General features: G+C 36.6%; 1 protein-coding gene across 3 annotated transcripts in view; it reads right to left on the reverse strand.

The window, feature by feature from the left end:
- Positions 1-10,403, reverse strand: part of LOC138695294 (uncharacterized) — a 68,499-nt gene extending 58,096 nt beyond the window's left edge. For 2 of the 3 annotated variants that reach the window (XM_069819730.1, XM_069819727.1), the window contains exon 1: positions 10,250-10,403. Coding sequence is in view for 1 of the 3 variants with exons in the window: in XM_069819736.1 (XP_069675837.1) it covers positions 10,250-10,252 (3 nt within the window). In the remaining 2 variants the exon portion in view is untranslated. The remainder of the gene's footprint in view (positions 1-10,249) is intronic. The other variant, XM_069819736.1, reaches the window with a different exon arrangement.
- Positions 10,404-16,944: the final 6,541 nt, after the last annotated feature.

Genomic DNA, 16,944 nt, shown 5'->3' on the forward strand with positions numbered 1-16,944 from the left:
GCTTCAATATTCCTGGCAGTCAGCTGGTTACGTGAATCCTGAACAAGTCTCGGACTTCAAAAATGTAATTCAGGTAGCATTTGATTTTTCTCCACTGGAGTGTGGTTCAGAAAATTGTTCAGGTGTTGCTTCTGCGTGTTGTGCTTATTGCTCTGCTCCATGCTGTTTCAGGCATTTTATAGAGAATCCTCATGTACATTTTTAAAGAAATGTATTGACCAATACCAACCAAACGGAGAGTTACACAAATGAATGCTTTTAGGGTCTTCATCACCATTGTGCGTTAAATCTCTGTACAAATTTTTAACCAAAAATTCCTGTTCGAGCCGAAACCCTTCCCTTGTAAGTATAAATTGATTTATTTACTGAAGTTTACCTTCCATCACAATGTTTTAGTGCTATCATAATAGTTATAGTCACGACGCTGTTATTCCCGGCGTGACTCCTCCTCTTTCCTTACGTCATAGAAAGTGAAGGCTCTATAAAGTCTAAGTAAGTAGTATCATTCGCCATTTTTGTTCTTTCGTTGCCGAGCTACCGGACGAGGGATCTATTTGCCACACTGTCAAACATTATCATGTCGTAGCTCCTATGATAATAAATCAAATTCACTGTAATTCAGCAAATAATTGAGCGGCAAATAACATCCTTGTGTGCTTTCTGCGAACACCAACAAACGAGCCAAAATGGCGGGCGATTATATTAAATATTTATCGAGCCTTCTTTATCTTCATCAGCGAATCACAAGATGCACACGTTTAAATGTAGCCGACCTGCAACGTGATTGGCTGCCAGAAATAAGGGCAATGGGACTATAAAACATATTATTAAAAACAGAAACGTAAAAATATGTTTAATAAAATGATTAAATTTTTATTTTACTCAGACAGCAAAGTAGTGAATTCATATGTAGATAATCAACAGTTTACTGCAGGTAAAAATTGCCACAACAAATTCATAAAGTAGAAATTAATTTTACAGGATGGGATATTAGCCTACTCATAACAATCATTTTTAAAGTTTCAACATAAAATGTTACAGTAAATCTCCAATAGAAATTAATCTCCAATAGAAATTAACAGTGCTAGACCTCCTAAATACCAGATATTGTGATTCTGTGATAACCTATATGGATGGATCAGTCGATCAGGATGTCAAGAACTAGAGGAAAGGTGAATTATACTCTGTGATCCTATGTTGAGCAAGAGCACAGAACTTCTAGTCATTAATGTTGCTTTGACATTCTGTACAATTGTGGCATCAAGAAAATCTGCATCTTCACTGATTCCAGATCTGGTTTTCAAGTGATCCAGTCACAATCAGCTTTAGATTATTCATTTCGGACACATGAAGTAAGAAGTTTGTTAAAAATCTTTCAGGATAAAACAATTATTTTTCAAGGGATGGAAAGTAACTGGTATAGAAGGTAATGAAGAGGCACATAAAATAGCAGAACTCTCTAGCAACCTCAACACCAACACGGTTTTCTCTTAAGAATTGAAATTCAGACGCACATACGCACAAACATACATACATACACACACACGTGTGTGCACACAAAAAAAGGGGTGGTAGAGGTATGTATATACAGTAGGTATAAGTTACTACGACATGAGGAGTCATGGATCATGTAACCATTTTAAGATTTCACAATTACTAAATAATTTGACTGATATAAATGGGGGGGGGGGGGGGGATTAACATTGACAATAGAAATACCACCGACAGTCAAGGTTTAATCCTTGTTTTTCTGAATTATAGGTATTCCAAAAAAAGCTATGACCAAACTTGTTTCAATCTGGAATTTTCAATAAAAATTTACAGTCTACATGTACACATCCTTTAAATATAAAGTTCACATAAAAGTGAGCAACTTTTAAGTGTAATATTTTAGGCAATCTGAAGAGACAAGTCAAACATGCTATAATTAAACTGTTATCAACAGAGAAAAATGTTTAACTGAACTAAATGGAGAGTTCGAAAAATTGTGTACTTATGTTAGATAAAGCAACTGAAGTACAAATATTTAAATCTCTGTATCAAGTACATGTTATGATGTTCTCTAGACAACAAATAATTTGTAATGAATTTTAATAGTAGCCCTACAGATGTAAAGTAATATGACACCTATTTCATACAAAAGTAAATAAATTCTTAACATTAATTAAGTCCAAAGGTCAGAACACAGTATAACTTGAACGAATCTCTTTCCAGACTAGTAATTTCATTACATTACATTGAATGACAAAGAAAAATTAAATGTGCAAATGTACGCCATTATTTACCATCTTTTTATTACGAATATTTGAAAATTTAACTTCGAATCGAACTATTTACATTACATAATACGGTTACAAAGAAAAATAAATACAATTTTTGCTTTCTTTTCGAGATAAAAATTGTTTTATATTAAACATTTCATAATGTGTTCTGGGAAAGTCATTCATTTAAATCCCAATATGCTCAGTCAATTTAAGAGAGCACTATATTATGATAAATATACACACAACGTTAAATGAAACACAAACTGTTTAATTTGCGTTGTGTTTTTGCCATTTTATCAGCCTTTCAGCATATGCATAACGTGACCCGCCGAAGTAGTGTGCAACTTGAAAATGGGTCACAGTCCTGCCATCTATCTGCAGTATGTGGAACCCGGATCACGCAAGTGAAGTGGGTAGGCATTACATACACATATTATGATAAATTGATAATAAATTACTGAAATAATTTTAGTTTTGCCTATTAAATGTGCAGAAATTTGATCAGAATAAATGTAACTCTTTGTTTTGCAAAGAAATTTTACAGTGTCAAATTTGTCCGTACCAAATTTCTGCACATATCTAAAGGATAAGGACAAAGGCATGGTGTGAATAGGCCTAACATTACCAGGCATCCGAATTTTGCCATTCATGTCCTACTGATTAAGTTTGTGTTCTGAGTCCAGCCAAGCATAGCAGAAAATCAGAAATTGTCTTTTCTCCCGTCAATTCTCTGTGGACCAAAGGGAGAAAGTCTATGGCTGGAATTTGTTAGAGGAATTATACTAGGGCATTCGAAAAGTAATGGCAACAAAGTTACTAAATTTATTTAGGTTACTTTTAGCATTACATACTTCAAATATAATCTCCTGCCATATCAACAATACGGGAAGACAGCAAAGTCCATCTGCAGCAGCATTTCTGGATATCTCTCTCGCTGATCAATCTAAAACTCTTCGGATGTCAACTCTTGACTGAAAGTGAATGTCTCGCTTCCACCTAACTTGCAATAGTTCAGTATGGTAGGACTTCTCTCCCACAGGCTTCTTGTAATACCCTAAAGCACCAAGTTGCATGTTTTTCTCTTGCAACCTGGATTTTTATGAAGCACCTTTGTTCGTACTTTTGGGGCTATACTGTTTACTACAAATCAGAAATAGCCACTGTATTTACAAAATAAGGCTACTTCGAGATTTTCAATATTGCAAATTTATGAAACAATCGCTGCTCTATTATGTATCGATAGTACAAGATTTCATTGGTCACCGCTAGGAGCACTGACTTACAGCATTATTGCCACAACTTAACAAATGCCCTAGTATTTGTAAAATTTAATTTAAGACATCTTGTGTGGATTTCCACAAGTATTTACTGGGTGACAAACAGCAATCCTTGCTCAAACTAGTCATCAGATAAGTATCAACAATCAGGAAATTGAATAATTTCAAGGGAAAAATTGTTCCGGGGCCGGGTATCGATCCTGGGACCTCTGGTTGAACGTACCAGCGCTCTACCACTGAGCTACCCGGGAACTCCACACGACACCATCTCAACTTTTCCCTTTATATCCACACAACTCGCGTGGGCTGACGAAACACCAGAGACCCACAACGAGTGCACACAATCTGTGTGACTTGGAATTGTGGTTTTCTGTTAACGTACACAGTAACGTATATATTATGCAAATCTAGTCTTTCAGGTGAAGCTCCCTGTAAAGCAGATTTGAATAATTTCAAGGGAAAAATTGTTCCGGGGCCGGGTATCGATCCCGGGACCTCTGGTTGAACGTACCAGCGCTCTACCACTGAACACAGTGTAGTAAGCTTGCCTATGAGCGTATTCCGAATCTCAGCGCTGAGCAATCTGATGGCATCACGGTGTTCCGAATTTCACCGATGGAGTCACTGATGCTCCACCGGTGTCGCAGCGGTGCCATCAGCTTGCAGAGGTGGTGGCAGTCTCCATCAGCCGCCATCAGAGAATCTGATTGGTTCTTATGTAGGGCGGGAATTAGCAGACGAATGATATCGTGCACTGTTGTGTCATGGCGGTATGTTCTGCTTTAGTTCTGCTGTATTGTTTGTAATGAGCACAACGTAAAAACAATATGTTAATGGCTTATCAGCGAACATGTCACTGGACCAGTTATTACTACTGGTTCAAGAAATAAATTGTTTATGCTCTCTTTTCTTTGAACGAGATGGCAGTACGGAAATTTCGCAAAATTTTGCTAGAGTAGTACAGACAACTTATACAGTCGCCATGACAGCCATCGATCCTTCCAGCAGTTTTGTTCCTATTTCGCTACAGCATGACGTCATTGTTGTCCACCGGTCCGGTGAGATTCGGAATACGCTGTATGATGTCAAATAGCTCATGATTTGGTCTTGAACGGGATCAAACATGTTTGATTTTCAATAGTGAGCAGCCTGGCTTTGGTGAAGTAAGATGGCTTGTAAGCTTGTTTTTAGATTTAGTGAGAGTCATACAATATAATTTTTGGAACTATAGGTACCAAATGAAACATGTTCTGTACAATTCAACATTGGGCGAGTATCAGGATCGTGATAAACAAGCAGCAGAGACGAAACAAATGTCTTATACTCTAAATATACCAGCATTTGGACCGAAGGAAGTTATAAGGAAATTTAAAAACTTGAGAAGTTCTTTTTGCCAGAAACTGAAGAAAATTTCTGAAAGTGAGAGATCAGGGAAGTCTACCAATGAGATCTACAAACTTGCTTGGCTTATGAAAATGAACTCCTGTTTCATTCGACATTCTAATTTTGTTTTGGCAGTTATTGCTTGTTTCATACAGTTTTTGTGTCACATTTTGTTATTAGAGGCCGAACTTTCTCGAACAAATCTTCAAACTGTACCTCTGTCATACTTAACGAATTTTTTTAATCCTCAGGATGAGTTTAAGCTCTCCTTCAATAAATGTGGAAGCTCCCAAATCTTTGCGTTGTAGTGTCCACTGTCTAACCCACCATCTCCTTCTCCCATGTTTTCTTTGTTGCAAGAAATGATTTCATTCACTGAAACTGAATGCTTAACCATACATCCTTCAGCAACTAACCCATCCATGGCTATGTCTCGACTGACTAGGCTACTTCATTCCTTCCACATAAATGGACCAAGCTTTCCAGCAAGAAGGAACTGACGTGGAGCAACCACAATAGTTAAATTGACACTAGCGTTTCACGCCCGTGGGAACACAGCATAATGCAGCTCTCTTGCAATTGGCTGATATTAGGTTCGTTCCAACAACAGTCAGGAACCGTCCGTAACCATCATGAGCATGCGCAGTACAGAAAAAGCGTTCCAACACAATCCGAACCAGTCCTGAACCAGAAACATGTACTGCAGTCGGGCGTTCCAACAAGCTTTTGACACGGGTTCGAACGGTCAGAAATAGTCCGCGGATTGAGGCACGTACGGAAGAGTACGCAAGATGCGCATGCGCATAAGCTCACCGTCTCCTGGATATTGAAGAAAGACATGATCGACTGTTCACATCAATGAGGTTAAAGATGAAAAGTAACAGTGCAGACGAATAATAAAACTAGAGATTTAATTTAAATTTTCGCCAAAAAGATCGGGAATGGAAATTATTTTGGTATTGAAATAGTTAATTACAATTTCAACATGCAGTTTTGATTAAAGGTATAATAAATAACGTACATACATTAATAATTAAAAAAAGAACTATTTTTAGATGAGAGTTCCCCAGTACATGACATTGAATTAGCGGAATTCTTGCCTTCCATATTTTTTGTCATCTTTTTATAGAAAATAATCGAAATTCTATTTTCTGCAATTATAAATTAGCTGCGAAACGATAATAATTAAGCATCCCGTTCTTAGCAAAGATGATGACAGTTATAGCATCTCTGGATTTAGTACAAAACTATCCGCGAAAGCGTTCCAACAGTGTCCAATCCAGTTTCAATCCCATAGCAGATGCTCAACTAGCGCATGCGCATAAGATGGTACAGGAACCGTACATGAACTGATCCATGAATCGCTTGTTGGAACGAACCTATTAATTTGGTACTTTCTCAACAAGAGTTTGAAGACCCAGAGCATTGTTATAAACCCTAATAAGCAATTTCCCCAGTGTTTATGTTTTCCCAAGAAAATTTTAATTTTCTGTTCCTCCCCCTCTCATGGTTAGAAATGGCTAATGGCACACGCATCAAATAAAGGTGTCTATTCATCCTTTTGTTACAGAAAATCAAAAAACTTCTCCCTTTTGCTTTATGTTCAGAGTTTAGAATTAGTATATGTCCAATCACAAAAAGAGAACATGTCACATCCTACAATGTGAAAATAGCAGTACCTTATATACTTAGGTCTATTGCGTTTAAGAAACCCAGAGGTTCATTGACGCCCTCACGTAAGCCTGCCATCGGTCCCTGTCCTGAGCAAGATTAATCCAGTCCCTAGCATCATATCCCATCTCCCTCAAATCCATTTCAATATTATCCTCTCATCTACATCTCGGCCTTCCCAAAGATCTTTATCCCTCTGGCCTCCCAACTAACACTCTATATACATTTCTGGATTCGCCCATATTTGTTACATGCCCTGCCCAACTCAAACGTCTGGATTTAATGTTCCTAATTATGTGAGGTGAAGAATACAATGTGAGCAGTTCAGTATCTAATCTGCCTATTTTCTGGTTAAGTTAAATTGAGTGTTGCTGTAATAAGTTAGAATTTATAAATCAGTTATATTACTGGTTGTTCTGTATGATTGTGAAACTTGGGACTCTCACTTTGACAGAGGAACAAAGGTTATGGGTGTTGGAGAATAAGGTGCTTAGAAAAATATTTGGGGCTAAGAGGGATGAAGTTACAGGAGAATGGAGAAAGTTACACAATGCAGAACTGCACGCATTGTATTCTTCACCTAACATAATCCAGACGTTTGAGATGGGAGGGCATGTAGAATGTATGGGTGAATTCATAAATGCATATAGTGTGTTAGTTGGAAAACCTGAGAGGAAAAAGACCTTTGGGGAGGCCGAGACGTAGATGGAAGGATAACATTAAAATGTATTTGAGGGATGTGGAATATGATGCTAGGGACTGGATTAATCTTACCGAGGATGGCACCTTATGTAAAGATGACAATGAACCTCTGGGTTCCTTACAAGCCACTTGTAAGTTGCTGTACCCATTACTGTCATAGTATTTTTTTACCATACGTCTCACCTCTTACATTTCTCCTTTGAAGTATATTTACCCTCCTCACTCTATCCTTCTGACCATCATTTAATAGACGTTTTCATATTAAAGAAAAAGTCAAGAAATTGTTTTGCTTTACCTTTTAATTGTAAAGCAAGCTTGATTTAAAGAAGAAAACATGAAGCTTTTACAGTAGAAGCCCACTCGTCTACATGAATCCTGAGTAGGCTATGTATATCTGCAGTACTTCGGTGTTTTTTAACCATTTTCTTATATATAGTGCTGGATTCCAGCACTGTAGAATTGAACAATTTATGTTTATGAACATCAAAGAAGATATATTAGGAACAGCAAGAGGTAATATAAGATCAATACAGATATCTGTGTACAAAATTAGGTACCCATATGCCATATGGCTCCATATGGACATTTTCTCTTCCCGATGTGATTAATTAAAAAATTATAGGTTTCTATACACAGTATGGCCTCCACGACAGTAATGGCTGTAAGCTATCTTAAATGCTGCCATTCATTTTAAAATCAGATTTATGTTCCAATTAAGACAAGAAATCAGTTCTTACTTCAATAAATATATCAGATACAGCCTAGCTAGTAAGTAAAGAAGAGCTAGCAACTCAAGAAACAACAGTCTTAAACCAGTCAATAGAACTTACCTCTACTCTCTGAACCTTGTCAGATATAGTGGTCTACACTTTTCACTGTTTACCAAGAATGAACTTCATTAAATTATTGAATTGAACTTTTACACAAACGGTTATTTCAGTATTTAAAATAAACTGGAAACTAAAAGCATACCTAAATCACCCCCTTCCACCTCAAAATGTGCAAAATAACCACAGCAAGTCTTTCTCCTTATAATCTATAAGTGTAATTGAATACAAATTGGAATTACGAGAATTTTAGTTGGGTTGTGTTAACTAACGTGGGGTATGCGTAACATTGTGTTGGTAAGTTGTTCAATGCAAAATAAGTATTACGGTAAGTAAGTAAGTAAGTAAAGTGTCCTATTTTATAAGTTGTTTCGAGAGAGGAAAAGGAATGACAATGATTTCAAACTACAATGTAAGAGGCATTACAATATTTACAGATCCTTTATTAAAGAGGTTCAAACGTAGTGATGTAATATGTATCATTCCCAAGGTCCGGGATTCGAACGATAGGATTGCCACCTGTCCACCTGCACTCGGCAAAGCTATGTCCAATGGGTACGACAATATACCACTGTCAAGTGGTAAAACGCAGACAAAAAAAAAAATCCCCAATGACCAAGAATATAAAACACAGTTGTCGGTATCTAGCATTCTGGGAGAGTTAGTCGTGTGTGTTTGAACTGTGAATTTAAACAAATTTTAAGAAGTATAGGTACCTAGCCTATACCAACTTAACAGTTAATGAAATGGTGGTGCTAAGTCATATATTCGGCTACAAAACCTTTAACAACATACGCTACCAACATCTTTTCGGAAAATTGGACAGTCTTCATACACAACAAATGTAAACAACAACTTTGCCAACCTGTTAGGTACGTAAACAATACAAGCCTAATCATGGAACATGGAAATATATTAACCACTTATAAGTTGATATTGTGCATTCTTACCTCTACATTCATCTTCTAGGCTAAATACTATGACGGAACTAATTTTATATACCAAATAAACTTAGAATTTGAGTTATATATTGGTTATTTATATTCAATTTCCTCAGCTCTAATATATTTTAAATTAAAGTATTCTAAAGCTATTACATCAACACTGGCACTTACACTACATAATTATACATTCAAATCAAACTTCATGAAATATTCATGTACTAGCGTACAGTTTACAATGCTTGGCTATAAAATAAGAAAGCCTACGTATGCCTATTCCAAAGTTAACTCATGTTCATAACTGTGGAAGATTTACATAAACATAACGTTAGCATGAGTAGGTCTACTTAAAACTCAACCAATCTAAAGGTCTCAAGTCTATGTGCAAGCACTGTTACTACCATATTTGTTTTAATCTAGACCTCATGGTGCTACAATAACACAAAAAATAATACTTTTGCTTCGTTTATCAAATAAAGTAATAAAAAATAAACGATCGATTATACTATCTTTGGCACAGGTGACCTGTACCACTTTCGTCACAGGTAGATGCATTTTCATAGTAAACACATTCTTCTAAATCGAGCATAACCGCATTTGAAAGAATATTGACTAAAAAAAAATGCACATTTAATTGACAGTAAACTATAGGAACTTTATGCAAAACAACACTACAAAAGCCTAGTAACAAACCACAACATGCAGTCAATATAACCTATTTCACACAACGCAAAATTTGGAATAAGTAATTTTGTTAAAGACCATTACAGCCACAAGCCAACTGTTTTTACATATGCAGGTGGCATATGTTGATGATCTCTTACACAAAACAACTTGTCATGCTTTACAATACGATCATACTGGTTTAGAAATACAGCATACAATACAGACGTAATCTCTATGCAAAGATCTTGAACAGGCAATACAAACTCGACCTACTGCAACTGCCACAAAAAAATTAGATATTGGACGTACATAAAATTAGCCTGACAGCCATTCAAATATGTAAACAAGAATTAGTAAGTGTGTCCAATGACGAACGGAAGGTATAAAAACTCGACTCTGTCTACACTTAAAAGTCTGATATTCCAAACAAGACTAATATTGTGGATAATTTTAAATACATACGAATAACTGCACACACAAATTAAAAGCGTAATCGTATTATTAAACTTCAGACTCACCATGAGCAATAAATAACACCGTTATCAGCACCACAAAAAGCCCCAAACCCCTTTTCAAAATACACGAAACTCGTCTGCTCTAGCTGGCAGAGGCGAGCTCGTGGAAGATGGCGGATCGCGGAATACTCTGAAGAGAGACGCGGTGAAAAAAAAAAGTAACACAATCTGCGGAAGAAAATAGACCGAATGATTTCGACACTTAAATAAGCAATAGCAATGTGTATTTAGTCTTAATTGTAACGCCTAAAATTACTTTATATAAATCCAACTTACCTGAAATGTGGTATTTAATGTAATTTAAATAAAAAAAACTTAACAATGGCTAATGCTTATCTGTTGCGCGCTTAGGATTCTGCTAGAGAAGTGTCATAAGTGTATACTATTACACAATCGTATTAAAATTGGAATTACTTTAATAATATTAATTTAATATAGTCTGTCAGTACTAGTAATTCTGACATCTGTATTTAATGTTACGATACACACTTGCAATGTACAGTATATTAATGAAGTATATCCAACATACTAATTAATTTAACTATAATACTACAGCTCTTTGCAAATTCAAACCGTGTTATTCAATAAAATTCAATGCTAATTTTGACAAAGAGACTACGAATATTCTCCATGTTTGGAGATGTGAATTATTAGATATAAAACAATCAATAAACCGAGAACATCAAACTTCACTAAATCAACACAAGAACGATAACACTGAAATTCAAAGTTCCAACAATTTCAACAATAGAAAATAAAGTCCATGGTAACTGAAATTCATGTAACCAACGTTACCAATTACATTCAACTATATTTACCTTATCACAATATGAAAAAGTTACTTCCTTATTTTTGCGATGTATAAAAATCTCCCTTTGTCTCTGCTTTACTACTGTTTACGTATATTATTGGCAGTCTCGAACTTTTTCTCTTCCTCTATTAAAATATTGGAAAATTATTATTAAAACTTAAAGAGTGTGGTCTTACAAAGTATACCAGATATTCATGAATAGGCGACAGTGTACTTCTTTTTCTGGCGGAACGCGCCGCAAGAACGTTCCGTTACCTTTTTGTTGTATTTTCCGTCGTGGAACCGAGAAATTTGTTAATAATTGTGTTTTTAATATGAATTCCGCTTAGGCCTTAAGTTGGATGAAAAGAAGCTAAAAGTGACTAAATTCCCGTGCACTGGACACTACTATCACAGTCTACTATATACAGTCACGAAGCTTGAGTTTTGAGGGTGCTAGAAACAATAGACTGTGACGGTACTATTTTGCAATGCCTGTAATGAGGCGATATTAGCGACCCTAGTGGTGAGCAACTACATAATGTTTGCATATTTACTGCGTATTGAGCTTCGCGACTGTATATACTAGACTGTGCTACTATCTCCCTGTCCGCTATAATATATTCTACACAGTGTATCACCTTCTTTTTCTTCAGAAAAAAAGCAATGAATAGGCCTATTATATTACATGAACTACACATACTGCTGAATTCGACTTCAAGATACCGGGACATCCGTCCCATTGAAGACGTGTAGGTCATTCGTTATTTCGTGAAACAAATGCTTGTGTGCGCCATAGTTCATAATAAGAAGCTTTCAGTGGGCGTAAGCGAGCTAAGCTGTAACTCGACCGAGGCGAGTGGAGACGCGGGCGTAATGTGAACTATCGCGATGACGCCATACAAACACAGGAGAAGTACAAGTGGCGCTCCAAGCTGCAGGACTCCACTGGCTTTGGTCAAGTAATACCTGCAAGTGGAAGTGTAGCGAGGGAGGGAAGGTTCCCAGTCCATCTCTTCTTTCCCCTTACGCGCAGGTTGGTTTCACGAGATATCGAATGACCTATATACATAGTACAAACTACAGTTTGTAGCAGCTTTAATTTGGAAGACAGAGCATTTGGTGGAAAGAACTTAAAGTGAGCAACCCTCCTTCATTGGGCTCTCCACATAATTGACATTACAGTAATATTGGTTATATACGGTATATTATTACTAGTCAGGGAAAATGTCACAATGAAACTCCTACCAGTAACTCACACATGGACAGAGGGCTCCAAGCCCCTTCAAACTACCGGTAATATGGTACCAGTTTTAGAATGCAAGAAAGTGCGGAAATTTAAGGGCGTTTACAGCTATCACGACATCACTGAGTTGAATTTATTATATTAACATTGCTCTAAATTAAGCTCTCAGACATACGAAATTTATTTATAAATAAGTTATGTACTGACAAATTTTCTAAATAATAGGTATAGTAAAGACTCTTCTTCAATCAGATATGGGATGCTAAGACCACCACTATTATTATGTGATGATCTCAGTCATAAATATAATATTCAAGATTGGAATGTCATTGGACTTATGTTTGGTGCGCGAGGAACAATTCCCAAATTTACATTGGAAATCCTCGGAAAATTAACGGTTCCTGAAAAGACTCTTCAGACAGTTGCATCAACCATTTTAAAATCTTCATTGAACATCATCAATCACCATCTCTATTCATATTTATAATATTCATTGTATATTATTTATTTCCAATAAATTTTTATCGTTTTGATAGCTACCACATCTTGTCGCAGAATATTTTTTTTTTTTAATTTCATTATGTATTTTTTAACATTAATTTACATTTTCTTTTTTGTTCATTTTAATTGATTAGGATCCCGATATTTAAAATACAAGATTTGGACGTCTATCATTTCGATGTATGTATATATTATTATTATTATTATTATTATTATTATTATTATTATTATTATTGTTGTTATTATTATTATTATTATTATTATTATTATTATTATTATTATTACCGGAATTTCATCATAATTAGGCACTCAGAAAATGTCCTATATAATAATTCAGAGCTCATTAGCTTATTTAATTTATGTACCAGTAAATAATCACTTACAGAGAGTTCCAGTGAGCAGATTTGCTGGGTAACTTTAGGCGTTGGATATCGGAATCATTTTGCCATCATTCACATATCATCCATATCATAGCTCGGCTTAAGTTCAGAGTGCAATGTGCTGTACTTGTACAAGAGCATGGCTGTTTGCTACCCAATCATTCACAGAACAGAGCCTCAGGCTCCAGTGTAAGCCTTTGGACCCCTCCTCCATAAAAAAAAAATCCAAGCGAACATGTTTCTGTTGGCTGACCAGCAGCAGGTCCTCCCTGCTACCACTGCATTCGCAAACTCATAGCGCTTCATAGGATTAAAACTTACATACTATATTATATTAATAAGTTTTAAAAATTCGCCATCCCTGTTTTGTGATTGACCACTGAAAATGCCAATTCGACTATACTCACGAGTTCGTCTCCCCCTATCTGCATGTGAATCTCCTTATGCTTAGCTTATTTCATCACTCCTGACTGGTGTTTATGTTATCATTCAGGCATCAGCTCCCTTTGTGTACGTTCCATTCGAGAGGAAATGAGAGAAAGAGAGATAGAGATCACCATGTTAAAGCTGCATGATTGGTGAATCCTGGTCCCCTGAAATTATCTGTGCCTATCTGTAGTCTGTCCATCACAGATGACAGTAAAGGTACGCAGTGACTCAGGTAATAATAAGTGGAATTTATTACCTTGTGTTATGATTTGCAATGGTTACATATTCAGTGCGTAACTGACTGTATGCATTTTGAAAATGTGTGTACAGAAAAAATAAATTATGTGGCAGAATAAGGGAAAACTTTAGATGTAAATTTCATGGTCACCCACTTCCGTGTAGGAGAAACAATACTAAATTTAGTGAATAACTTTAATGAAAAAAAGGTTCTGTGGTTCACCGCTGTGGATTAATGGTTAGCACGTCTGACCATGAAACAAGTGGGCCAAGATTCACATTGTGGTTGGGACAAGTTGTCTGGTTGGGATTTGAAAATGGCTGGAATGCAAATTAAATTATGGTTTATTTAACGATGCTCGCAACTGCAGAGGTTATATCAGCATCGCCGGCGTGCCGGAACTTTTGTCCCGCAGGAGTTCTTTTACATGCCAGTAAATCTACTGACATGAGCCTGTCGCATTTAAACATACTTAAATGCCATCAACCTGGGCTGGGATCGAACCCGCAACCTCGAGCATAGAAAGCCAGCGCTATACCAAGTACGCTACCAAGGCCAACTCTGGAAGGCAAAATTTATATATTTCATAAATAAAAAACATTGAAATATGTTTAAGCATGAAAGTGAAGAATTAATAATTTTGACGAACATGTCGAAATTCCAGTCTTAATCTTAAATCAAATACTAATATTATTAATCTCTGCAGATGTCTGGCTTCTGTTATGCAACCTACAAAATAGTCGCAAAACAATCTCTTGGATAGTCACTCATCATTATCACAAATTATTGTTACTGGTACATTAAAACGAGTAAGAAAATTAACAGTTTTGTTTTAAAATATTCTACACTAAGTGTTACATTGTTTAAGGTTTCCTGGGTCAAAAAATATTGTTTCCTTCTGTGTTTTTAGTTTCATACATTTCCAGTCTCTTTAAATTTTCTTACAGGACCTTGCAATGTAGAAGGACTAAGATCTCTGAAACTTGGAAAATTTCCTGCAAACATTCTTAGTTCTTGTCAGAGTTGATGAGTACATGAAAAACACAAACATTCGCTGTTGTACTTAAATAAAGAAACATCCATTCCAAACACATGATCACCATAAAAGAAACTATCACTCATACACACTGCCACATCCAGTAGCAAAAGCTTTACTTGTTTTGATTGGACTATGTGTCTTCTTTGTTACCTCAGTGTACACAGCATGAAGCGCATGAAGGAAATTCATAACAGAGCTGCAGGACTCATACAGTTCTCATCAAAAGCTAAATCTAGTGAATATAGCAAAATGTTGGAACCTCGGGCATAGAAGGCTAGCGCTATAGCAACTATGCTAATCAGACCGACGAAAACATATTGGTTTAAGACAGAGATGTCAAAGCGCCTGCACTGCGTGCTCTCAAGAACCTGCAAAACATTTCCTTAAGAGCGATGATTGCACTTTATCTAGCTGAAAAGTGAACCTTGTTGGATTTGTATTGCTTGTAGTATCAGCACGTAATGCAGGCCATTTAACATCCCTGGTTTAAGACATAACACTACATATGAAGCAAAAAAAGTAGTATGCAAAATTCATGGCTTACAATAGTAGTTTTAGACTATGTCGAATATGTCTTGCCATTACTATCAGTAGATTTAATTTCTCAGAATGCAGGATAGACAACTTCATCTTCACTAACTGAAGTGACAATTGAATACCAGGACCTTATTCATTTTTACTTACACAGTCTTGCCCTCCTTTTAACTAATGAAGAAGAGCTAATTTAAAACAATTCATACTGGTACTTAAGACTCTCTGTAACAACATTCTCCTGAAACATTTACTTTAAAAGTAATTAAGGCCTAACAGTAACATTCCATGTTATATATTACTGAGATATTGTAATCACTACACTTATTTTTGTATTATAGGCCTAATAATAATAATTACTGTTGTTATATCGTGGGGTTTCTGCGAAAACCCTATAACTCCATTTTTCTAAGTTTTGAGAAAAATGGAGTTGAAGTTTTGGAGTTGTAATTCTTGACTTAAGTTCAAAAGGATGCCGGGAATATACCTGAGAAAAACTATACCTCACAGGAGTAAGTGGGTTTTCCCAGACGATGGAGCATAACATTTTACATATTCAGATAACAGCAACTCCATTTTCAGCAAAGAAAGATTCATGTCTTAGCATCATGGTCAAGATGTCATGTCTGGACTCGTCTTATATAACGAGTGCTGGTTCGAGTCTTCAAGGGGAAAATAAATTTTGGCCAATGTATGGGATCGGTGCCCACCCAGCATCGTAATGAATTTACGGGGTTATGGTAGGTTTTTTTAATTTAACGGAAGGGGAAGGGCACTATGGCCCAGCACTGCGACCTCATTCAGATCTATTGCACTAGCCCTCTGGTGACGCATTCCCAAACCCACACTGGCCGACCACACTAAGGTTCTCTGGTCCAGGTTTCTAGCAGGCAACCCCACTCGTCCTTAGGCCAACCCCCTCCATGCGACACTGGCCGACAAATGGTGACGGAATGATGTAAATCCCTAATTTGGAGAAAAATGGGAGAATCCCGGGAAAAACCCCAACTGCGATCTTGTCTGCCACAAGTATCACTATGGACTTTTTCAACGAAAAAATCCCAGACCTGACCGGGAATCGAACCCGGGCTGCCTGCGTGACAGTCTTAAGGTCTGACTATTCAGTCACCACAGAGGTAGTTATGGTAGGTAGACAAATCAGTTCTGTGAACCAGCTATAATGGCTGGGAGGATTATCATGCCAACAACACAATACCCCAGTACTGGTTGCATCAGCATTTCTCAACCTTTTTCAACATGTGGCATATTAAAATTGTAATTAAAAATCCCACGGCACACTCATAATCTGAACTGGTGGTTCCTAATTAGGGGAATTTTTTTTTTCATAAAAACTAAGTACGATACTTTCAAAGTTGGTTCATAGTGACACTTGTGGCAGAGAAGGTCGAAGTTGGGTATTTTCTCGGGGTTCTCCCATTTCCCCATAATAGGCATCTACATTATTCCGTCATCATCTCTACATTTCGTCATCATTCCGTAGCATTCCCTGAACGCCAGCTGGCGATGCTGGTCTAGGGATGAGT

Source organism: Periplaneta americana, chromosome 1 (assembly GCF_040183065.1).
Source record: "Periplaneta americana isolate PAMFEO1 chromosome 1, P.americana_PAMFEO1_priV1, whole genome shotgun sequence".
In the NCBI taxonomy this organism is placed as follows: domain Eukaryota; kingdom Metazoa; phylum Arthropoda; class Insecta; order Blattodea; family Blattidae; genus Periplaneta; species Periplaneta americana.